Source organism: Jaculus jaculus, chromosome 6 (assembly GCF_020740685.1).
Source record: "Jaculus jaculus isolate mJacJac1 chromosome 6, mJacJac1.mat.Y.cur, whole genome shotgun sequence".
NCBI lineage: Eukaryota > Metazoa > Chordata > Mammalia > Rodentia > Dipodidae > Jaculus > Jaculus jaculus.
In genome coordinates this window covers 125143285-125169147 of record NC_059107.1, presented here as the reverse complement: position 1 = coordinate 125169147, position 25863 = coordinate 125143285, and the positions used below count along the sequence as shown (strand labels likewise).

Genomic DNA, 25863 nt, shown 5'->3' with positions numbered 1-25863 from the left:
AGGTAGCTGATTCCCTATTGAGACTCCCACATTGTCCCACTGTCCCTTGGCTTTTTAAAATAGCATCACTTTTAATGATGAAAACTCTTTTCTGCAATAAGGCCTGTGACACTATTTCCGCCATGTCACCATTTGCTACTCAGTTCTGTTCAAAGAAATCTTATTGTTTCCTAATGAAAATGTGATTCCCCCCCCCCCCCCCCCCCGGTAACCAGCTGCTAATTCTGAAAGTGACAATATTTCTCATTTATCCACAACTCTAAGAACAATGGCTGGATTCCCTGGATATGTCCTGAAAACTGAAACGTTCTTCTCCTAATGTATGTGTTTTACTTTACAGATGTAAGTCTCACAATCTTTGATTCAAACACTATTTGTAGCATCATTTCTGTTTTTAAATTTTTATTATTTTTATTTATTTATTTATTTGACAGAGAAAGAGGGAGAGAGAGAGAGAGAGAGAGAGAGAGAGAGAATGGGCTTGCCATTGCCTCCAGATACTGCAAACAAACTCCAGACATGTGTGTCCCCTTGTACATCTGGCTAACATGGGTCCTGGGGAATCAAACCTGAGTCCTTTGGCGTTGCAGGCAAATGCCTTAACCAGTAAGTCATCCCTCTAGGCCTCATACATCATTCTAACTTACATTTTTAGATGAAGAATTTTTCTTGCTTCTCCAACAGTGTGGAGAGAAGCAAAATAGCTTTGTATATGTTTGTACTTTCCATACAAATTTACTTGAGCAAGTTTTAGGTTAGAACATCACCATAGTTTACATTCGATATGACAAAAATGAATGCAATGGAATTTTATGTACTTTGAAAAATATTACTACTCTAAGTTAATAGTTAGACTTCAGCTCTTTCTTTTATCCTTAATACAGAGAAAGGGGAGTAATTCAATATGGCTACAATGGGAAGAGGGGCAAAGAGGTCCAGTGACACCCCCCCCACACACACACAAGTCCTTCATTTTTGTAGAATCATTCCTCTTGTATTAGTATATATAAGTTTTCCTTTTCCTTCCTTTTTTCCTTTTGTAGAAGCTAAATAATTTTTAAGTTCTTCTTTAGACACAAAAATTGCAAGACAAGTATTTTTCTCTTCCAGTTCTCTTCACATAGGGAATAAAGTGATTCAGTGTGTGGAATCATTACAATAACTTTATAGCTATTATTCACATTCTGGACCTAATTTCTATGAGTATTTTCCATTCCACTTTAATATTCATAAAGTTATTGTTCTAGTGCGTATGTGGACAAATATATGCTCAATGGTAAAATTAACAATTAGTATGAGTTTTAGGCTAGAGTAATTAATACAAAAACAAATATTGATACTATGTCAATGTTACATGCTCTTGCCTTACTTATTTGGGAAATCTTATGAATATTTCTGAAAGAAAATGTTATAAAGAAATGTAACAAAAGTAATCAAGGAACTTATTCAATTTCTATCCAAATATTTTCGTTGAACATTGAATTCAAATTTTAAAAAATGTTTTCATAGCAAGGTTAGACATGTAAGAACTATAAAATTTTGGTAATTCTATCTAAATTGATTTATTACATTTTTGAGGCAAGATCTTCTTACTGTAGCCTCAAGTCATCTGTAACTCACCTCTCTAGCTCAGAATGATCTCAAACTTAAATCTACAGCTATCCTCCTACCTCAGCCACCTGAGCGCTGGGATTGCAGGCATGAGCAACCATACCCAGTTTATTCATTTTACATTGTAAACAAAAGACATGGCAAGGGGCTAAAGAAGGATTGTTCAATGGTTAAAGGCATATGTGTGTAAAGCCTAGTGTTCCAGGTTTAATTTCTCAGTACCCGTATCATTCTGACGCACACGCCTCTGAAGTTTGTTTGCATCAGCAAGAGGACCTTGAATGCCATGCTGTCTCTAAAAAAGTAAACAAGCAAATTAATTAAAAGAAATAAAAACATAAAACCAATATATCATTTAAAAATATTAGTAAAGTGAAATCAAGGGATTGTATGTCAGTATCTTCTCTAAAATTCATGTGAATCACATAAATTCTTTTTTAGACAGAATCTCATTGTAACTCAATCTGGCCACAAAATGCCTATTGCCTTGGACAGCAGGTCCTACTGCCTCTGCCTCCTCTGTGCTGTGATGATGAGTGTGCCATGACAGGAAGCTTTAAATTATATAACTTTTAAATAACTGTCTATTTCTTTTATCTACTTTTTGTTTACTTTCCAAAATTTAAGTTTCCAATTTTCTTCAACCTCATTTATGCATGCACTAGGTAATTTGATGTTGTTACCATGTGGGGATCTTCTGTTGCTTCACTTCATTTGTTATCATTGCTGCTCATTTTGTAGAGGACAAATACATGCTCCAGCTCTGTCTCATTAAAGAGACACATTGCTATAGTTCACTTTTATTAAATATTATATAGCTATTGTCTACTACAAAATCATTTTATATATGCTTTTCATATTGCTTTGTATATTTATACTTTACTGGCTACAATATTAAAGTATTTTAAGAATTATGACTTATTATTACTCAATCATTCTTATAACACCAGACAGGCATATAATTGGTACTAGGCTAAGTATTTATTGATTAACTCATAATTATATTTCTATATAACTATGCAATAATATATAATACCCACATATATTATAATAAATTATTATAAATATAGTTATATATATATAATATATATATAGATAGATATATAGAGATATATATTATGCTGTATAAAATATATTTATATATATAATTATAAAGATAAATTATTATGATATATATTATCTGAGAGAGAGGTAGATAGAGAATGGACAAGCCACAGTCTATAGCCATTGCAAACAAAGTCCAGATGCATGCTTCATCTTGTGCATCTGGCTTATGTAGGTACTGGGTAATTGAACCTGGGTCCTTAGGCTTCACAGACAAGCACCTTAACTGCTAAGCCATCTCTCCATCCCATTACATTTCAAATATTAATTTTTTATTATATAGCTATAGAGTTAACCCATTTAATATTGTTTAATTTATATTACCACATTTAATACCTACATATATATCATCTTGAAGGTCATCCATTCAACATAAAATTTTATATATCCTAGGGCCACATGTATGAAGTCTAGGAATGCTAATGTTCTAGGTCCCAAGAATGCATTAGTGAATACAAGAGACATGATCCTCTAATACATATTTATTGTATAACAAAACAGAATAATGATCAAGTGGCAAAAAAATAATTTTCCTAATTCCATGAGAAACCAAATAGATGAAGAACAGAGCAAGAGGCACTCACATAGATGAGTATGTGACTATGTGACATTAAATTGAGATTTGAAGGACTGAAAATAATTGGTATATGGAGAGCAGGAAAAGGCACATTCTGCAGAGAGGAAGAAAAACAGTTTGGTCCAAACTGGGATTAAAAAGATGGCAAGAGAATCAAAGACCCAGTGAGTTACTGAGAATGACATGCAACCAGATGAGAGTGAGAGGCCAGGAATAGGATGATACTGAGATACATGGGATAAATCATGAAATCCAGGTTTTATTTAATAAGCACTCAGTGATAAAGAACATCTTAAAAGACCTGTCTCCAGAAACAAGGGAAGCAGGAGAGAAAGTGTGTGAATGGAATGTTGTGTGACATTTTCTGGGGAGATGTGAACATCTCAACCTCACAAATGAAATTGAGGATTGATGGAAGAAATGATTCCACAGATATCTGGCTGGATTTATTGGGGTTACTTATCAGGAGTATAGGTGACGGATTTCTTATGGTTGCATGGGTGTTATTACAGCTAAAATTTAGCTTTCTTTGAGGAAATGCAAAAAAAAAAGAATAAAATTCAGAGAACAGTAATATTGGAGACTTTGCTTTCCATACAGCTTCAGTGGCTCCTTTGGAATAGAGAATAATTCCCCAGAATTTTCAGTGTGGGCACGTTCAGAATGTAGCACTTGCTTTTAGTATAGTGGATTTAACTATTTTGCTGATATCAACAGATTATTTACCCTGGGGATGATTGGAATCATAATATGGGATAGACTGATTAAGCTAATGGTGTGGGGGATAAGTAGGAACAATATTAAAAAATGTGGGTATCAGTGGCAGCACAAAAGTAAGTAATACTAGCCAGGGGGCTGGAGAGATGGCTTAGCGGTTCAGCCCTTGCCTGTGAAGCCTAAGGACCCCCTTTCGAGAACCCAGGACCCAAGTTAGCCAGATGTACAAGGGGCGTGCACATCTGGAGTTCATTTGCAGTGGCTAGAGACCCCTGGCGTGCCCATACTCTCTCTCTCTTTCCCTGCCTCTTTCTCTCTCTCTCTCTCTCTCTCTCTGTTGCTCTCAAATAAATAAATAAAACAAAACAAAAAATAAATAAAAGAAAGTAAGTACTAGCTGGGGAAAGAAATTGGTCAACCCCCCCACTTCTATTTCTCTTCTTTTTGGCTGTTAGTAAGTATGAATATTTGCTTTGCTACAGGCCCACAGTGATGGGGTTCAGTGATCAGTGCTTAAACCCTCAGAACCCATGTGTCAAAATCAATGTCAGTGTTTTTGATTTGTGCTCTTTATACCCCATTAGTAACTTCTTACAATTTTTTTGAATCATGTAATACTTTCTAGTCTTTCTATGGTCTTATCATTGAGTCTATGTACTTGTTGATAGTTGAACGTTTTTCTGAGTTAGTTGTAGTAAGTTGGCTTTCAGACATTTTATAGATAGGAACGATCTGCAGTATACTAAATTTATGCTGGAGTACCTTGTGCTCAAGTGCAAGCCATTATAATGCACGGTGGTCATCAGAAAACGCAGGCAATAGTTCATGCCCACTGTCCTCAAAACCAATGCTTCAGAAAGGAAAGAGAGTAAAACTTCTTTCCCATGTGTGACCTCCGTGTGTGAGAGAAACAAAGAGAGAGAGACAGAGAGAGAGAGAGACACCCAGAGGGAAAGAGAGAGAACAACAGGGATACAGACAGAAACAAATGGACACAGAGTAGAGCCAGGGACTAATTTGGGTTGAAATGAATTGATACTTTAAGTACACATTTCTTATTCATCTATGTATAGGCCAGAAAATGGAAGGAATTGGGCTGGGGAGATGACACAGTGGTTAAAAGGGCTTTTTGCTTAAGCACAAGGGCCTGAGACCACCCAATTTTACTCCCCAGAATCCACATAACATGCTGTGTGTGGTTATGCACATTGTAACCCCAATTTGAGTGGGGGTAGAGCCCAGAGAATCACAGGTATACACTTACAATAAAAACACAATTTAAAGTGAGAACAAAGAAAGTTTTACTTTTATGTTTACTTAATTATCCAATGAAAGCATACCTACAAAGTAAAATTTATAAATTAGGGAGAATCCTAATTTTTCAGTAAGCATTGTGGGTACTTTTTTAACATATTACCTATGATTCCCTCCAACAACACAGAAGATTTTGGATTAATCATAAACCCAAAGTTAAGATTAGAATTTTCCATTTTTACACAAAAATCTTGTGTTTTGTTTATGGGGGAAAAAAGTCAGCATCAAAAGCTAGAACACTTTTTCATTTCAAATGCATGATGTTTACATATAAATGTATATATATTGAATTCATAGAGTAGCACGTAGCAGGAGATCACACAAGAGAGGATTTATTGGGCCCATTTTAAATAGGTTAACTTGTTGTTTTTTTTTTTTTTTGCCTACCTTCAAATGAGTGTCAAAAATGATCTGTAATTGATTTAGTCAGAGAAAATGACCTGGCTTGCTGAGGTCATCATATATAGGACACCTTCAACAGACCCCTTTTAATTAGGCTCTTCTGAAATCCGTACAACTATTAAGATCATGTCTCTGCATAATAAGCAAGGTCAAGTTACTTCACAGGATTGTTTGTCATATGTGTAAGGCTTCCCATTATCCACACATTCACATCTTCCGCTGAAGTTATGCCTCGGTAGTCTTTGTGCTTTGAAGGCAGCAGTGAAGAGATTGCAGTCACAGACCTAGTCAATTGACAAGGCCAGATTCTTCTTTTATTGTGTGTGTGTGTGTGTGTGTGTGTGTGTGTGTGTGTGTGTGTGTGTGTCTGTGTGTCTGTATGTCTGTGTGTGCATGTGCATATGTGGGCACACATGTACATGCGTACCATAGCAATTCAGAGGTCAATGGACAATATGAGTGATAAGTGTAGATCTTTCACTTCTACCTTATTTAAGATGGGGTCTCTTGTTGGTGACTTTTACAGATACCAGGCTGGTTGGCCCTTGATCTCTCCATGTCCCAACTCCCTGTAAGAGCTTTGAGACTACAGATGCTCACTACTGTCTCTTGCTTTGCCAGTGTCTGGGGATCTAAATTCAAGTCATCATGCTTGCATAGCAAACATTTTTCCCACGGAGCCGTTACTCCAGTGTTCCCCCTCCCCAGATTCTCATTGTTATATCATTAAAAATTAAATATATATATATATATATAAAACATTATCATAGTCATGCCAGTGCTAGCAAACTTTTATTTCAATGTGATATGCATACTTACTAGAAACAGTCATTTGAGGCAAGTCCTAATATTATACACAATTAGTACATAGAGTATTAAACCATGGAACTAGCTCAACATTTTATATCCAAGCCATATGAGAGTCCAAAGTCAAATATTTGCATAGCATGAAAGTTTATATTCAAAAGTAATTGCCCTATGTTGATACCAACACAAAATATAGTAGACTGAATGGTAAATTAGAGTTTTTAAACTGATTTCCTGTATTCAGACTTTATTAGATAAATTCAGCTCTCACTTTTGGGGACCTAACTTCTCCAGACAGTTACATAATATAGCACTGGAAATTGCAAAATGAGGTCATGGAGTTGCCTAAGGAAACTAAAGCTTGAAATTTTGAAATGAAAATTTGTTTCAGTTAAAGGAGCAAAAACAAACTGATATACAGTGTTGATATTTTGAGCAGAAACATAAGTTTAATAAGAATAACATATGCACACACATACATATATTTACTTATTCTTTATTTGTAGTATTACTGAATCATTTGTTAATAAAGAAGTTTTTAAATTTTTTTTGTGTTTTTTATTTGACTTTATTCATTTTTAATTAATTAGTTTTGTACTTGGTGAATACAGTCAAGTTGGTACCATTATTAGTCTCATCCATGTCCTATTCCCTCTGCTTGGCCCCTCCTTGTTGAGGTACATGTGCCATGCATTGTGGAGTTAGCCCACAATTATGGGTAGGAGAAATGTCTCTGCATATCATGACCCAACCTGTGGCTCTGACATTCTTTCTGCCCCCTTTTCCACAAAATTTCCCTGAGCCATGTTGGGTTCATTTTTGGTCTGCTTCAGTGATGATGTGTTGGGGGCTTTTTATATGGCTTACAAATGTATATAATACTCCTAAAAAAAATAAACTGCTTTATTTTTCCTAAAGTAGAGTGTAACAGTAAGTTGATAATTTTATTGTGGGATTGGAGATATTGACCAAGGAGCAATTTTAATCAATTGTATAAAGTATCTCAAGTTTAAAAAGTATATGAATCATATGCTATGACTGAACACTTAGTAGCTAAAAATTCCAGCACCTTTAAAGCCTTCTTGTCAATTTGAAAAGGATTTTTACACAATACTGAAACGAAATAATTTTAGCCAATTCTAAATACTAATGGATAATCCTGCAGATTTGGAGATATCAGAAGTCAGTCTAGCAATTATTGCTGCAAAATCTGTTTTTCTTAAAAAAAAATAATGATTCTGTGTATTCACAGTTGGGTAAGAAAGAGGAAATGTGTATGAAAGAAGATACAATGTGAGTTGTTCCTCCTAGCTTTAGAATTTCTATTGATAATAGTTAACACAATTATAGGCAATCAATTAATCACTTGGTGTGTTTTTACTTAGTACTGCTTTGATTTTAGAAATACAATTAGAGCTATACAAACATATGAAAATAAAACTAGATCAAGGAAAATGTTTCCTTTTCTGATTCATGGGTATAAAAGATTTGTCCTTTGAAATATTTTCTAACATATGTTGTCATAAAGATACAAAATAAATGATGGGTTAGAAATACATGAATAATGAATTTATCATTAGTCATCCATAATCATATAAGAAAACTAGTACCTTAAAACAACATTTAATATTTCACAAGAGTCATGGTAAGGAGTTGGCACAGTTTATCTAGATCTTCTGACTCAGGGCTTCTCACAAGGCAGCAATGAATGTTCAAACCAGGACTGAAATTATTTCAGTCTCAATAAGGTTGGAGGCAGTTGGCACTACTCCTATAGTCATTTATCCTGAGCTGGGTGAGGTTTAGTTTCTGGCTGATCATTGGCATTAGGCATTAGTTTTTTCCACATAGACTTGAGAGAGGAGCAAGAAAATGAGAGAGAGAAACTTGTGATCTAATGTCAGAAGAGAAATCCTGATTTCTGTCATATGTACACCAGATTGAGAGGAGGTAATGCAAAAGCATACACACCAGGAGTAGGATCATTGAAAACTATTTTAGGAAAGTATTTTTTTTTTGAACCTTCCAACAACTATCCCTGTATTCAAGTGCATTCGTAATGAAATTGTGATTTAATATCTCTTTCTTTTCTTCTTGCCTTTGTCCTATGGAATGCTTCCCTGATATAAAGTTACTTATCATCTTCTTTCCATGGCTGATTAAAATCTTCTTTCAGCTTTTATCCACTAATAGATTCATGTTGGTTTACTTATTTTATATGCAAGACCTTGCATAGTGCTTGGACAACAAATGAGCTCCCTCCAGGCAGCATTAATTCCCAAATCCCCATCAGCTGGGAACCTAGCATTCAGAACACCTAAGTTTATGGAGGACACCTGACTCAAACCACCACAACATCCTAGCATAACCTGTACACATTATGTTAATATGTGACATTGTTTATCAATGCACTTTCCACCACTGTGTGGTTTTTGGTTACTGGGCCAAAGCTAAAAAATTGAGACCAGCTCTAATTTTAACATTGGGTTATATACAGCTATTGCAATATGGATTTGAGATGCATCATTGCTTGCTTTGAGTAGTACTGTGTTAGCTGATACCAGATGTATCAAAACTGTAGGAAACTTGTCTCTGTTTTACACAGGAACTTTGCATGTTCCATACCATAGAGCTATGCAAGTGAACACACAATATTTATATATCTCAATTTCAGTTAAGGTTATATTATACAAGTACGAGCAACCTGCATTTTTGTATGCTTTTTTCCAGCAAGAGAATTCCACTTTCTTTGCACTATTCCAAACAAACAATTTATTATTATATAACAATTTATTATTCTATGTACTTTGGAATTCCTACCTGCTTGTGTTGATGTTAGATACTGTAAATTACATTTGGAAGCCACATATGTTATTGTACCTAAAACCAATGCCTCTATGTTCATCATCTTTAAGAATGATAATTGAACAATATATGTATGAATTTGGGTGTGGTTGCTCACACCATTACAGTCAGCCCTTGGGAGAGGTAGGATGATCACCGTGAGTTTGAGACCAGCCTGAGACTACATGGTGAATTCCAGGACAGCCTGGGCTAGAGTGAGACCCTACCTCCCAAAACAAACAAAACAAAATAAACAAACAATGTGTTTGAGAAGTATTAAGGCAGGTAAAGCTCTCTAAATATAAAATATTCCAAATTAATCTCCATAAATGAAATGGAGCTTTGAACTAGGATACTCGTGCCTTTTAAATTTTTTTTTAATTTTTAAATTTTATTTATTTATTTATTTATTTTGGTTTTTCAAGGTCTCACTGCAGCCCAGGCTGACCTGGAATTCGCTATGTTGTCTCAGGGTGGCCTCAAACTCACGGTGATCCTCCTACCTGTGCCTCCCAAGTGCTAGCATTAAAGGCATGCGCCACCACACCTGGCTTCACGTCTTTTTAAAGTAAATAGAAGTAAACAAGCTTTTCTCTAAAATATATACCAACTAAAGAGTGTTTGGTCATGGATAGTAAATACCCAGCATCATGCTACATTGCAAACCTTGGCATTATGTTAGCTTCAATTGAATTAAAAACATAACTTCATTGCATGTTGTGCTCTGATTTCAGACAGCTTCTGTACCAACCTTTCAACAATGTTTCAAGAATGTGATATTGCTATTGGAAACATTGATTTTTATGAGAATCCTGGTAGTATAAATTACAATAGAGCTTTCCTAAAGAAAGACACAGAAATCTTCCTGATATTTATTATTCCTATGATGATCACCATTCATCATTCTAAAACTGAACTATGAACGATAGAATCAGAAATTCATTTCTTACAATTTAGAGTTGGATGCATTATCCCTAAAGAAACTAGTAATAAAAAATGAAGCTTTACTTTACATACCTTAGGGTTAAATTTGACTTCCTTCTAAAATGTTTACTTATCATTTCTGGATATTTCCCAAAACTCATAAATACCCTTGAGTTCTATCCCAGTCCTTTATAGCTATAATTTCTTAATTTATGATATGAGCATGAAAAACTTAGTATTTATTGGAAAATTCTTATGGCAATGTCTTTGAAAGTAAAAAACTAATGTATTTGAAAATATATTGAGTCTTGGATTGTTCTCATAATTCAAGCTATTTATGTTAGTTGGCTTGATAGCTAAATCTAGTAAGGAAAAGATATAGACATATACCTTGAAATATTTTTATTAGAAATATTTATTTTATTGATATAATATACCCTTTCCTCAACTACTTATGTTGTTTTGCTTTCAGCTCATAGAAAATTCCGCTTCGTGGTTATTTATAAATAAAAATGATAGATAAGTTAACAGCTAGTTTAGGTAACACAATTATTTTTTTTTATTTTTTGGTTTTTTGAGGTAGTGTCTCAGTCTAGCCCAGGCTGACCTGAAATTCACTATGGAGTCTCAGGGTGGCCTCAAACTCATGGCAATCCTCCTACTTCTGCCTCCCGAGTGCTGGGATTAAAGGTGTGCACCACCATGCTCGGCTCTAGGTAATGCAATTATTAATAGCTGGAAAAGACACATATTTTAAACTTCCCTCTTACTAAAGCACTTCAGATGTGCTAACTCCAGTTTTTTTAAACCCACTAAGTAGTATTTTTTAGTGTATGAATTAACAACTTGAAAAAAACTGATTTTTTTTTATATTTTTATTTATTTATTTATTTATTTGAGAGAGACAGACACAGAGAGAAAGACAGATAGAGGGAGAGAGAGAGAATGGGCACGCCAGGGCCTCCAGCCTCTGCAAACGAACTCCAGACGCGTGCACCCCCTTGTGCATCTGGCTAACGTGGGACTTGGGGAACCGAGCCTCGAACCGGGGTCCTTGGGCTTCACAGGCAAGCGCTTAACCGCTACGCCATCTCTCCAGCCCAAAAACCTGATTTTTATTGAAGTGAAGCGTATTGTATTTATGGTAATTTACATGTATTTTGTGTCAGATACAAGAAGGTACAGGCATCAGGTGGTTTAATTGTAAATCAACAGTACAGTAACTGAGCCTCTAACTTCTAACAAACAAAGGTTTATAGGTAAATCTTGTATTGTATATAAGTGGATTGCATACTTAATATCTTCTTTCTGTGGTAGGGCCTTCTCAGCTGTGAAAGCAAAATTCTGACATGTTTCAAGCTGCATACAAATGTATACAAAATATCAACATTGTAATGAGAAACAACATTTTATATAGATTTGTGGGATATAATTTGCCCAGTAAAAGTTATTTTAGCAAAATGCTACTCACATTTTAGCAGAATGAATAGAAATTACATATAACTTAAAATTTACAATATTTAAGTTTATAATAAGAACATCCATAGAAATATATGAAATGATGAGGATATCTGAGAACTAAAATAATAATAGTAGGATCTTCTCCCTTTCAGGAAACATAAGCTTTGGCAATCCAGGGGAAATTTATATCTAATATGACTCTATATCTGGGTTTTATTTAGGTATAATATATACCTATATGAACATATAGCTTTATATAAACTCTGTTGAGACTATTGATATTTTACACATGCGTAATCTAATCCATGTATCTGTATCGCTCTATTAATAATAGAAGTTACTATTGTTTTCCACGAGTTACCAGTATGTGACCTTCCATGGAATATCAAATTACTTTCAATTACTATAATTTAAAGCTCCTGAGTCCCCAGGTTATTATGAGGATAGATATTTTGTATAAATATTGTAAAATTAACATTGCTATTATTTATTTAATTATTGGTTTTTATAAAGTAGGGTCTCACTCTAGCCAGGCACACATAGAACTTACTATGAAGTTCTAGGCTGGCCTTGAAATAACAATGATCTCTGCCTCCTGAGTCCTGGGATTAAAGGCATGAGCCACTATGATCAGCTAGCATGGCTTTTCTTAATTACTATTTTTATAACCACAGTGTATCTAAATTGAATACTAGGGGAGTGATTATTTTATGTAATGAATATCAACCAGCTTGCTCATAGCTATGCAGATCCTAAACAATGAACCTGGATTGAATTTGTTCTTTCAATCACTAAGCGATTTGTTCTGACATATGTATACAGTTTTATAGGTTTTTATGTTAAGGTGTTTGGTGGGGTCTTTTTTTTTTTTTTTTGAGGGTCCCTTGAGGAAGTACCTATGTTATATTTCTAAAAGTACCATCATTGCCAGTTTTTGAATTCTAAAGTTCCAGTTCTTCAGCAGACCCAGTGATATCAGATTAGTTCATACTAACCAAGCCCATATACAACCAGAATGCAAGCCTGTTGATATTGAATAATGTATACTTCAAAGTAGTCCCAAGTCCTAATGTCAGCCAGTTAGTTCATGCTTCACCTGGAGGAGGAGAAGTTCATGGGAGGCTAAATTGAACATTGTTGCAGTCCAGTTCATGTTGCTTGTAGAAATCACCCAACCAGAGCAGCTTCTGGGAAAAAGAGATTTATTTTGGCTTACAGGCTCAAGAGGAAGCTCCACGATGGCAGGGGCAAATGATGGCATGAGCAGAGGGTGGACATCACCCCCTGGCCAACATAAGGTGGACCACAGCAACGGGAGGGTGTGCCAAGCATTGGCAAGGGGAAACTGGCTATAAAGCCCATAAGTCCGCCCCCAACAATACACTCCCTCCAGGAGGCATTAATTCCCAAATATCAATCAGCTGGGGAGCTAACATTCAGAATACCTAAGTTTATGGGGGACACCTGAATCAAACCACCACAAACATTAACATATCTAATTCCCTTTAACCTTCATTTGCTCTGTGGCAGTGTTGAGGATACAGAGATCAATTCAATGCTGAGGTGATATACCATTATAAAATTATATAGTGAGAGGCAGAGCATAACTCAGTTCCTTTTGGCCTGGGGGACCCAGGAAAGCCTTCAAGGAGGAGGGGAGGCCTGGGCTAAGTGAGTCCCCACACATGAATACAATTTACTTAGGAGAGAGGAGAGCTTTCTTAATAGAATAACTGGTGTTATGGAAGCAGGAAATCAAGAACGCTTGTCTCAATGTGGAAACACAGACTTGTTTATGATAAAACACAGGGCTTTTTTTAAAATTTATTTTTTATTTATTTATTTGAGAGTGACAGAGAGAAAGAGGCAGATAGAGAGCGAGAGAGAGAATAGGCATGCCAGGGCTGCCAGCCACTGCAAACGAACTCCAGATGCATGCGCCCCTTGTGCATCTGGCTAACGAGGGTCCTGGGGAATCGAGCCTCGAACCGGGGTCCTTAGGCTTCATGGGCAAGTGCTTAACTGCTATGCCATCTCTCCAGCCCACACACGGTTTTTAAGGTAAACTGATGAACTAGATTTGAAAATTGCAGTCCATATCTGATTGATAAAAATCCTCACGGATAAAGAGGTTCAAGGGCTTTTCTTCTAAAGAATGGAGACCTTACTCAAGAAGCTGTGTACAGAAAAACAAAACAAAACAAACTACAACAACAACAACAACAAAATAAACCACTATGTGTATTTACAAGTGTGGTTTGGAAAATCTCTTTTAGTCTTTGCCTTGCATGGGACTCTCTTGCAAGGCTTATTAAACACAGAGTTTGTGAATCAGTAAATATAGGGTGTTCCCAATTAAAAAAGAAACCGTTTTAACAAGTGTCCAGGCGATATGGATGCTATCTTCAGGTCATATTTCTGTGGAAGATAGATTGTATATGATTGTGAGTGGACAAGGAGCCACAACAAAGAGAGGGCAGTGAAGAAAGCTAGAAGTGGGGAGGAGCAGAGATGGTTTGAAGCTATAGATGGAAACAAAATTCATAGTAGTGAGAAAAATAACTAGAAATATTGACAGGGATACAATGTTGCTTGGAAGGCACCTTGACCTAGAAATGGCATAGGAAGACAGTATATGAGGCGTTATTTGGACATCGTGGGTTCGTGGTCACAAGGATGCATTTGTGTCCAGAAGTTATAAAGGAGCTGACTGGTACTTCTATAGGCATTCATGAAAGATTTTCTGTGTCACCTCAGCCATGCGCAAAATAATAGGCAAGGAACTATGCAACAACTCACAAAGGAAAGGACTCCAGAGATGACACTGTTGAGAAGGTAAAACCTAAACCTATACTTTATTTAGAAAACCACTTCCTATCTACTGCTAACACAATTATGTCTTTGAATGATGTGATTTTTTTCTACTAAGTTATGAGCTTAGAGAAAATACTTTGAAATTAAAAATACTTTAGAAGGGCTGGAGAGATGGCTTAGCGGTTAAGCGCTTGCCTGTTAAGCCTAAGGACCCCGGTTCGAGGCTTGATTCCCCAGGTCCCACGTTAGCCAGATGCACAAGGGGGCACACGCGTCTGGAGTTCGTTTGCAGAGGCTGGAAGCCCTGGCGCACCCATTCTCTCTCTCTCCCTCTGTCTTTCTCTCTGTGTCTGTTGCTCTCAAATAAATAAATAAATAAATTAAAAAAATACTTTAGAATTGTACTTTGCATGCTAAATCTATGGTTATCAGTTTACATTTGTAATTTTATGACCAATCTCTTGTATAATCACCATAGAAACAAATACTGGTCAATTCTGTGTGTAATTAGGATATATAGATGAAGCTAGCTCAGATGGGAGAGCCCACCCTAGCTGAGGGCAGCACCGCCCGCTGGGCTGGGTATGTGGGCCATATACAGAGCAGAAAGCTAGCTGAGCCTGCAGCTCCCATTGCTCTGCTCTGCTTCCTCACTGTTGGGCTGAATGCGATGGGCTTCCGCCATCAAGCCATCCCTTCCATGATGGACTCAATTCTGGAGCTGTAAGCTGAAATTACCCCTATTTCCCTCAAACTGATTTCTGTCAGGTATTTGTCTTAGAAATGAGACAGTAACTGATATAGTATCCAGTGAAATAAATAAATGAATAAATAAATAAATGTATTTTCCTTCAGAGACTATCAGCCTCACCTCAGAAAGATTTTTCTCACAATTTACTTCAGTTCTTCAAACATTTAATAAGTATTAATACATTCCCCAAAGTCACTGTAGGGTATGCTAAGTAGTCCTTCCTTTTTTTTTTTTTTTTTTTTTGTTTTGTTTTTGTTTTAACTTGCATTTCAGCTGATTCATGGTTGTTGGAAAGCACTGCATCAGGACCCAAACTGAACACTTATTGGCTGTGTGATCTTTTTTAATCTATTTAAATTATAAGCCACCTAGATTCACCATCAAGAAAATGATGAAATATTGAAAGCTAAGAGCAGAGATACTGTTTAATAAGGCAACAGAGCTCTTTGCATGGGGTCAACTACCATAGGTGCTCAGTGAGTGTTAATTATATTGTTTCTTCACTGAGATCCTGGACAAACTTACCCAGTATGTGTTCTAAAACAATGTATAATTTTGGCAGCATAAAATCTCAATTATTGTCACCCTATAAAATCTACTACCACAACTACTCTTTTTATAATTTTAACACTTAACTTCTCAGGATTTTCCCACATATTGTTCCAAAGACCAGAATTCTGTAATACTGAACAATCCTTAAATCTGAGTTATATCACAGTCTCTGAATTCTACATAACAGGCTCAGCCTAGGGCCATATTCTAGTTACATAGTCATTATATGTTTTATTTTATTTTGTTATTTTTGAATTGAGAACATTTTTGTATGATCATATTCCAGATTGGTCATAGTGCCATTGGGTTATACTTTTATTTATTTATTTATTTATTCATTTATTTATTTATTTTTATTTATGAGAGAGTGAGGGAGAGAGAATTGGCAGGCCAGGGCCTCCAGCCACTGCAATCAAACTCCAGATACATGGGCTGTCTTGTGAACATTTATCACCTTGTGCATATGTCTTTCATGGATTCTGGGGAGCTGGCCTAGGTCCCTAGGCTTTGCAGGCAAGTGCCTCAACCACTAAGCCATCTCTCCAGGCTAGGGTTTCACTCTTATGTCCCCTCTCCCCTAACCTTATTCAAATAAAAGCCCTACACAGTGGGGGTATCAGTATTCACTGTGGAGTCATGAATGCACTAGTCAGTCTCTCTGGCGGAAATGCTTTAGTGTACACTGCCCTATCCTGTGGCTCTTACAGTCATTTCATCCCCTCTTCCTCCATATTCTCTGGGCCTTAGAAGGTGTGTTGTAAATCCCCTTAAGTGCTGAACTTTCAGAAGACTCTGATTTTTTTTTTTCTTTTATTAGATGTGTGTCCCTTACTGTCTATTACCATCTCTCTGGAGGAGGTTTTCAGTCTAGCAATGAGAGCAGCACTCATGTTTAATCTGTCATTCCTTCCGTAATATTTCTTTGGCCTTCATTGATGTGATAGAGATGACTTGCCTCGGGCTAGGAAGTTGGCATTCTTTTCTTGTGGTAATGACGTGTCTTGGGTCTTTTTGGTATTTGCTGCCATCTACAAAGAGTAAATTCTTTAACCAAGAGTGAGAGCAACATGGATCAAAGGAGATAAACATAGACATTTAGAAGACGTTTTGATGTCCATAATGTCAAATGACATCTTTTGGCCAAAGAACAGTGGGAAGCTACCCTAAAGGGTCTGTGACCTTCCCATATGTGTTTGTTGATCATCTTTGCCAGCATGATTTGTCAAATGACTCTGAGTTCAGACAAGGCTTAGATTTGATTTATTTTTCATTATTTCCTCAATGAAGAGCACAGTGCCTCAGTTCCATTTCATACTCAATCTCTCTTGTAGGAAGGAGTTACTTTTATGGATTGATCGGCTATATGTATGACTCTGTGTGTATGATATATATCGTTTTTGTGTGCACACATGTCAATATCAGGAAAACTTTGGGTACTAGTCATTGCTTTCCACTTTGCTTGAGACAGGGTTTCTTGTTGTTCACATTGTTCACCACTGTATTTGCCAGGCTAGCTAGCCTGTGAGTTATGAGTGATTCTCTGTCTGCTTCCCTATGCCCTAAGCATGCTGGGATTTCAGACACTGGTGGAACTGCATCTGGATTTATGTGAGATCTTTAGATGAGATCCTCATGTGGAATCTGATTGTTTCATTTTAGGTGCTCTTTCTTGTGAGGCAAGCACTTTATCCACTTAACTATTGCCCCAGCTCAAGAAGGAATTGATTTTAAAGGTTGAGGAAAATTCAGATTTAGAATAGTCTATGTTCAACCTAAAGAAATAGAAAGGAACCTGCCATTAAAAAAAAAAAATAAACAATGACTAAACTGGGCTCCTTTTGGCTTCCCTAGGTAAGATTTTAAAAACTGGCTTGTGTATTTCCTGCTACTTCTTTTCCTCCCAAGAAACATACCCTGTAAAGTTGCCAAGAAAATACTAGCAACTTGGGACTAGGAGAAAAGGGAGACACCTCGTTAAGAAACTCAGCATTATTATTTGGAAGTTTTCCTCAATTAGCCTGTTTTGTGATTAAAGATTGTTTCCATTAAGCATTATGTGGAACACAATGTTTTGAAAAATAAATTTTGTCTCCTGTGATTTCCTGTGCTGTGAACCTATACTCAATCAGATGTTATATAAAAATAAACACTATTGATTGTATTTTAGTATATTTGAATGGCTTATTCATGCTAGGGATCCATGTGTGATAAATGTTTCAAAGTGATGTATTCATTGCACAATGGTTTAGGGACAAGGATTTTAATTTGAAGTATTGGCGATATTTCCTCAGAAGATAAATTCAATGTATTGTTTGTTGTCTATTAAATCTTCTTACATTTTTCCTTCCTATGAACTAGAAACCTTAGTATATATAGGAAAGAAATGCTTCAAGATGAGATCACACACAGTTGAAGGCTTTTCTGCCTTTAAGTGGTTGTCTCATTAGTGATGGATGATAGAATAGAAAGTACATGAGACTTGAGGTCATAGCACTCGGGGTTTCAAAGCTTTACCCAACATTTACCAGCTGTGTGAGCTTGGGAATGTAATTCATTATTTTGTTCATTTCAGCATCTTATAAAGATTCATTGTGCAAACACCATTTCCTTGAGCTATGCTTTCAAAGCAAAACATTTATATAAAAATAAGAAATATTCTCTCATATACACACTGAGCCTCAGCTTTTTCATGTCAGGATGCAATCTCATGCTTTATTTATTAATTCAATCAGTCCTGCCTTCAACAAGTACTAGCTGAACTCACTTTGTGATAAGCAGTGCTCATGGCAAATGCTCACCTCCTGCTGGACTTTGATAGCATTATTTTTACACATTGCTGCTTTTGGATTGGGAGCAGGATTACAACTTTCAGCCACTGCTAGTCTCTGTGCATTACCATCCTTCTGGATCCACTAACCTCCCCAATCCTCTATGAATGGGCCCTTTGTTATACACTATTCTGTAAGTTCTTTAAGTTTGCCCTTTTTTTTGCCCCAGGGGAACCTTGATTAATTTAAAGAAAATCATTCTGATTTTTTAAATATTTTATTTATTTATGAGAGAGGGGAGGGGCAAGTGAGAGATAGAGAGAGAGAAAGAGAGAGAGAACGGGTGCATCAGGACCTCCAGCCACTGCAATCAAGCTCCACATGCGCCATGTGTTGTATAACTAGTTTGTGTGGGTACTGAGTAATTGAACTTGGGTCCTTAGGCTTTTCAGGGAAGCGCCTTAACTGTTAAGACATCTCTCCAGCCCTATTCTGATGTTTTGATAGTTGATGTTTAGGTTAAGTTTGAGAGTTAAATAGCTAGAAAGGTATTTGAGGAATATGCTTACAGAATATCATGAAGAGGCAAAGGCCTTGGGATAGAAGTTAAAATTATTAAATTATTAAAATGCATTTCAATTGCTTATTAATTAATATATTTATTTATAATTTATTCATTTATTTTTAGGATAGTAATAGGGTCAGTGTGATTGATATGACACACGTTGGCACAAGAGAGAGGGAACATTACAAAAGATGGCATCAGAAAAATGGCCAAAATGAAGACTCCACTGAGTAAGGGAGGACATAATAATAAACTTTAGTTTAATTTCAAGATTGTTAAGAAAAAAAAAATGAAGGATTTTGGATAAGAATGTAAACTAATCAATTTGGCATTTGAAGTACAGCATTCTGCTTGCTATGTGGACAATATATTGGTGGTATGGGACATAAGAACAGAGTTAATGTCAGCAATTCACAAGCTATTTCTTTATATTAATGGAGTTCTATTGTTGAAATGGTCCAGCAGATTTGGCTGTGCATGCCAAGGGTCAATAGTAATGTGAAGTAGTAATATTAAGCTTCTTTTTATATATTTTCTTCCATTTTAATATATTATTCATTTTTGATATTTTCATACATGTATAATGTCATGAAACTTAAGCTGTAATTTTGAACACAGTCACAGTAGGATTTGTTGCTAGAGGTGAACCTTGGAGAGCTCAGGGACTAGAAGACATTTACAAGAAGGCCATCACTGGGATGTGAATATTGTTTGGAAAAGCTGATGTTGAAACAAGGTTTGATTTTGCAACAATTTAATAATATTTTAGCTTAATATGCATTCATATGAAGACTGAGGAGGCAATATTAATGGCAGAGAATAATGTATAAATTCAGCATTAGTGAGCATACACAGTATTTATAACCATAGTACTAAAAAGCAATAGAATGAAAGTCAATCACTGAATCAAGAAAATAAAAGTATTGTGAAAAGAATGGAGTGGTCAGTCACATCAAGTGTAGCTTGGTGATAAAAATATTGCTAAGAGAACATTGGCAATTAGATTTAAGTAATAAGATGTAATGGGAAACCATGACAACAGATGTCTTAGTAATGTAGTGGGAACTATATCAAGGGAGAATTGGAGAAAGTGAGAATTGGAGGAATATTTTAATAAAATAGATAATCTTAATTTTAAAGTGTATTATAAAAATGTTTTTATTGTAAATACAACCATTCAACAAAGGGTCATTTTATTTTACTATTGTAAATTAACTCCACTGATATTAGTAGTTTTCATAGATTTTTTCAGTGAACTCTAATATACTCTATATCACAATATAACTTTTCCAACAAACACCTAATGTATTCCTAAAGTATAAATATGCTTGTATAAGTTTACTAGCACTGTAAAGCACTACTATATCAAAATATAATAGAATATACTACATGCCCTAAATAACTGAATTTTTATAATTTATGCATCTCTGTGCGTATTCTTAACCCAGCAATGTTTTGATGGACAAAATGGATAGATGGCAAAACACAGAAAGGACTACCTTGAAAGACAAGAGTCCTCAGAGGATTGAGGTTTGGGTAAAGGGGACAAAACATGGTAGTGTTGAAGGAATATGATCAAATCACTGTATGTTCATATATATTAATATTCAATAAAATTTTAAGACGTTAAAATTTAAATTTTTTTGTTTATGATTTATTTATTTGAGAGTGACAGACAGAGAAAGAGGCAAATAGAAAGAGACAGAGAATGGGTGCACCAGGGCCTCCAGCCACTATAAATGAACTCCAGATGCATGCGCTCCCCCTTGCATCTGGCTAACGTGGGTCCTGGGGAATCAAACCTCGAACCAGGGTCCTAAGGCTTCAGAGGTAAGCGCTTAACTGCTAAGCCATCTCTCCAGCCCCCAAGACTCTTTAAGATTTATTATATTCTCCATTGTTTTTATTCTGTGGCAGGCTATTATAATACTTGAAGGAGATTTCATAAATCTATCTTAAATCTAGAATGGGAAGAGAAAAGGGGATTTTCATAAAAGGATGCTGGTTTGGGGGGATGTCTGAATTTATACTATAATCTACATAGACAAGGCATCTATTATTGAGACAATTTTTTCCTTAGTAAGAGTTCCTTGGGGTTACTTTTTCATTTGTTACCCTAAATAGAATAAATGTGAAGAAGTCGGTCATCCACTAAATCCCTCCCTGTAGCTTCTTTAGAAGGAACATTTATTATGTCATCAATTTTTGCTCTCCTGTCTTTCATATTTCCACCACACACCCAGTATCATGTTGTGTGGCTAAATATCCTCATTTTTGTTATGCTAGGTAAAAATATGTTGCACAGGTTCTCTAATGGTATCTGTGTATTGAATGTTTCTTTGTTTCTCAATATAGACTGTCATAATTCTTTGTTATTCCCTTACTGAGCTACATTTTCCCACATCCTTCATACAAACCCATCTCTTCAACAGGATGAAGAAAGGTAAGAAGTGACCTGTATCATAAGAATGTTTTGCATTCTCTCTCTCTCCCTCTATCTGTCTTTCTCTCTATGTCTGTCGCTCTCAAATAAATAAATAAAAAAAATTAACAACAAAATAAATTTTAAAAAATGGGCTGGAGAGATGGCTTAGCGGTTAAGCGCTTGCCTGTGAAGCCTAAGGACCCCGGTTCGAGGCTCGGTTCCCCAGGTCCCACGTTAGCCAGATGCACAAGGGGGCGCATGCATCTGGAGTTTGTTTGCAGTGGCTGGAAGCCCTGGCACACCCATTCTCTCTCTCTCCCTCTATCTGTCTTTCTCTCTATGTCTGTCGCTCTCAAATAAATAAATAAATAAAAAATTAACAACAACAAAAAAAGAATGTTTTGAACAAAACGGTTTTCATTGTAACCCTAACAGCATTTGAGGCGATAGGTTTGTGTGTGTTTGTGTATGTGTGTGTGTGTGTTTTGTGTTCACATGTGTGGCTATTTTGTCTCGTGTTTTTAGGAATGGGAAGTATTTTACAAATTAAATCCATTGTCAAAATTAAAATTTTGTGAGATTTTGAAATCTGGAATTTTAGATTTTTTTTTTCTGAAAAAGGTATATAATTGGTGTTCATAACACCTAGCTTCTGTAATTTAATAGTTTAAAGTAACAGGTTAACACCTCTACAGATTATCATAACATTATTCATCTCTCCCTTTATAATAAATTTGATGACATAATCATTATTTTGGCAGTACCTTCTGTGATTTTTTAAATTTAAGTTTGGAAATTAGTCTATAAAAATAGCTAATCTACCTATATTTTCTTAAAATTTCTACATATGGGAATAGATTGTAATATTGAAATTTTGTGGGTTAAGCATTTCTCATGGGTTTAATATTCTTGAAAAGAATATGTTACTTGTAGTTTTTTTCTTTTTCTTTTCTGTATTCCCTTAGCTCTTTTAGGTGAAGTAGCTGTGTTCTTGTCTAGAGCCATTCCCTTTACATATTTTAATAACAATTAGCCTGTTTACATTAACTTTTCATTTTACAGACTGCACATTTGGAGAACATATCTAGGTCTTTGCAGATAGATTTTTGTTTTAGATCTTTTCTTTCATATTATCACAAAGTAGATTTTAAAAAGTAATTGAAGTACCCTAACTTTTCACCTAATGAGTGTATTATTCTGTGGGGTTGGAGAATGTATTGTTCTGTGGTGTGCTATTGAGTAGAATTTTACAATCAAAACGTCTCCCCTTTTCAGGATATCGAATCTCTAACAGGAGGGCTGGCTGGTGCTAAGGGGGCTGATCCACCGGTAAGTTAGATTCTTCATTAAATATGTGTTGCATTTAATTGTGAAAAAAAATCATCAAAAAGTTGCTGCAGATATATGCTTTCTGAAATATAGCTGTTGAATAACTAATATAAAAGCATGAACTTATTTTTATGGGTAGTCTAATGTTTAACAGTTGTGATTACGCACAAAATTTTTTTCCACTTGAACTTTTAGCATAGAAAGGGTTGTGGATATAGATCACTGATAAAGTGCTTACCTCGCAGGCATAATTCCGTAGGTTCAAACCATAGTACTGAAGGAGAGGAAACAGGAATAAAAGCTTCATTACAATATTTCTTCTTTATTAGTGGAATGCTCCAACATGAGAATTTTTCATCCTATACATGAGTATAGGTTTTGCATTAAACAGTGTTTTATTTTTAGATGGAAAAACATACCCATGCAATAATCTTGTACTAATTATTGATTATTTTGGATTTTTTTCCGATTCAATGCAGAAAACTTAGAAAATTAGAGGGAGAAATTGTTCTCAAGTTTTTAAGGATTATTTTAAGTACTAAAAAAGAGCTTGTTTTGCTTTGGAACATTGTAGTTTTTTCAGTGCATTTGATTTCATAGAAGACTAATTAAGACGGCATTTCAGTGGCCAGACTGGGGACACAAGATGAGTTCAAGGTGTGCGGCTGAAGTAATAAGACAGCTTCAGTTACTTAACAAACAGTCAATGAATACATGTCTGTATTCTTGTTTTCACTTATCACAGTTAGATTTAAGGGGGAACAAATAACTCAGTTTTATCAGTGATCATTCCATTAAAACACTGTGAAGTGTTAAACGTATAACTGTTGATTGCAGCTTTCTCCTGTCTCCATGTTGTGTGCGTCATATAGAATATTCACCTCACCCTTAAAGAATAGCTAAGCAACATGAAGCATTTTGTCTTTTTTATGCTCATCTTCAGAATTTATACAGGAATATGCATTGGTTTCAGTTATCTACTTAATGTAATCCCGTACACCAGTTACATTGAAAAAAAAAAAAATAGGTAAAAGGAATGTAAGTGAACCCAGAAAGCACAATGGCATGAAGAATGGACAGCTTTGTGTTTATTGTAGGCAAGTATACATGTGATGTGATTTCATCTGGCACCTTTTACTGTGAATGTACTTAGCATTTGACTTATATTGGGAGAAAAATCAATCTTCTTTAGAATACTACCCTCATCTGCTTACTAATTCCTGCAAAAATGCTGCAGTTAGAGATAAACTGGTTTTATTAAAGGATTTGTTCCTTGTTTAAAATAAAACTAAGTGCTTCTCTTCTGCAATTGGTGACAGGTTATCTGCCACTTGCATATTAACATGAATTAGTTCATCTTTGAACATGAATTAGTTCATTTGAGAAAGTATGATCCCCAAACATAGAATATTGAGTGTTAAACATTTTTTCTAGGTATAGGAGAGGTTACAGGAAGGAGGGATGATGTTTTATATTCAAACTTAATCAACTTATTCTCTACAGACAAAAGCATAATTACTAGGTATTTATGAACATTCTCTATATTTTTATGTAAAAGTAATTCATAAAACTGAAGTTACAGGTGGTTTACTCTGATAATATTTTATAATTATTTTTACATTTTATAAAGTTCTATGACTATGCTATATGCTACAACTCCTCAAAAAATGGAAACAATTTGGAATTTTTAGAGATTCTAAGGATATAGGGAATGTGAGAATTCATTAGCATGTAATATTTCACTATGTCCCAGAGCTAAATATTTATCAGAAGCTCACTGCTAGAAACTAAGTAGTAGGGCCATATTTAGCTACCTCTAAATTGTATGTAAAGTGATCTAAGCATGAAAATGAAATGATCATGGTGACTGGGATTACTTCAGTCATTCCAGAATAGAGTTTTGGTCTAGTGGTAGAGTATCTTCCTACTATGACTGAGGGCCAGGGTTTGATCAATAGGCCCACAAAACCAAACCAAAGCAAAAAGTCAAAAATGAGTCAGATAAAATTACAAATATTTAAAATCCAACTGAAGTTTTATGCCATTTTTACTTCACTTAGAAAATGCCATAATAAGCCGAGCATGGTGATGCATGCCTTTAATCCCAGCACTCAGGATACAGAGGTAGGAGGATCTCTGTGAGGTTGAGGCCAGCCTGAGACTACATAGGGAATTCTAGGTCATCCTGCGCTAGAGCAAGACCCTATTTTGTAAGGCATAAAAAAAATAAAAAATGGGGATAGAGAGATTGCTTAGTGGTTAACGCATTTGCCTACAAAGCCAAAGGACTTTGGTTTAATTCCTCAGGACCCACGTAAGCCAGATGTACAAGGTGGCGGCAAGGGGGCGCATGTATCTGGAGTTCGTTTGCAGCGGCTGGAGGCCCTGGCATGCCCATTCTCTCCCTCCCCTGCTCTCTCTCACTCTCTTAAATAAATAAATATTTTTTGAAGTATAAATGCCATAATAAATCATTAAAATACTGTTTTCCATTTCTAATGTTGCATATCTTATAGCAATGTTTATAATATACTAAGTATAATTATAATTATATAATTGCACTTAATTCTATGATAAAAATTTCAATAGCAAGAAATTAAAAGTCCTTTATTTTTTTTTTTAACTGAGCAGAATACATGATGTATTGAATGAATGTGCTCTCACAAGGATGCATAACTATGCAGTGTTATTCTCACCAGTGAAAAAAGACACTCAGAAAATGAAATTTTGGTGTAGGTATATTTAAGTATCATTTCAAAATAATTTAGAAGATACGTTGTTAATTTTTTTTTCAAATAGACAGACACGCTAAATGATTGTCTCAAATTTTAATGAATTATAAATAAGTTTGCCTGTCTGCTAAGCATAAATTTGTGTGACTATGGGACTATTTTGAAT

General features: G+C 35.5%; 1 protein-coding gene across 12 annotated transcripts in view; it reads left to right on the top strand.

Moving 5' to 3' along the window:
- Ppfia2 (PTPRF interacting protein alpha 2) overlaps window positions 1-25863 on the top strand; it is a 441464-nt gene that overhangs the window by 48066 nt on the left and 367535 nt on the right. For 9 of the 12 annotated variants that reach the window (XM_045152128.1, XM_045152135.1, XM_045152130.1 and 6 more), the window contains exon 3: window positions 22912-22965. The exons of the other annotated variants lie outside the window; for them this stretch is intronic. In XM_045152128.1, coding sequence (XP_045008063.1) covers window positions 22912-22965 — 54 coding nt within the window. The remainder of the gene's footprint in view (window positions 1-22911; window positions 22966-25863) is intronic. 12 annotated transcript variants of the gene reach the window in all.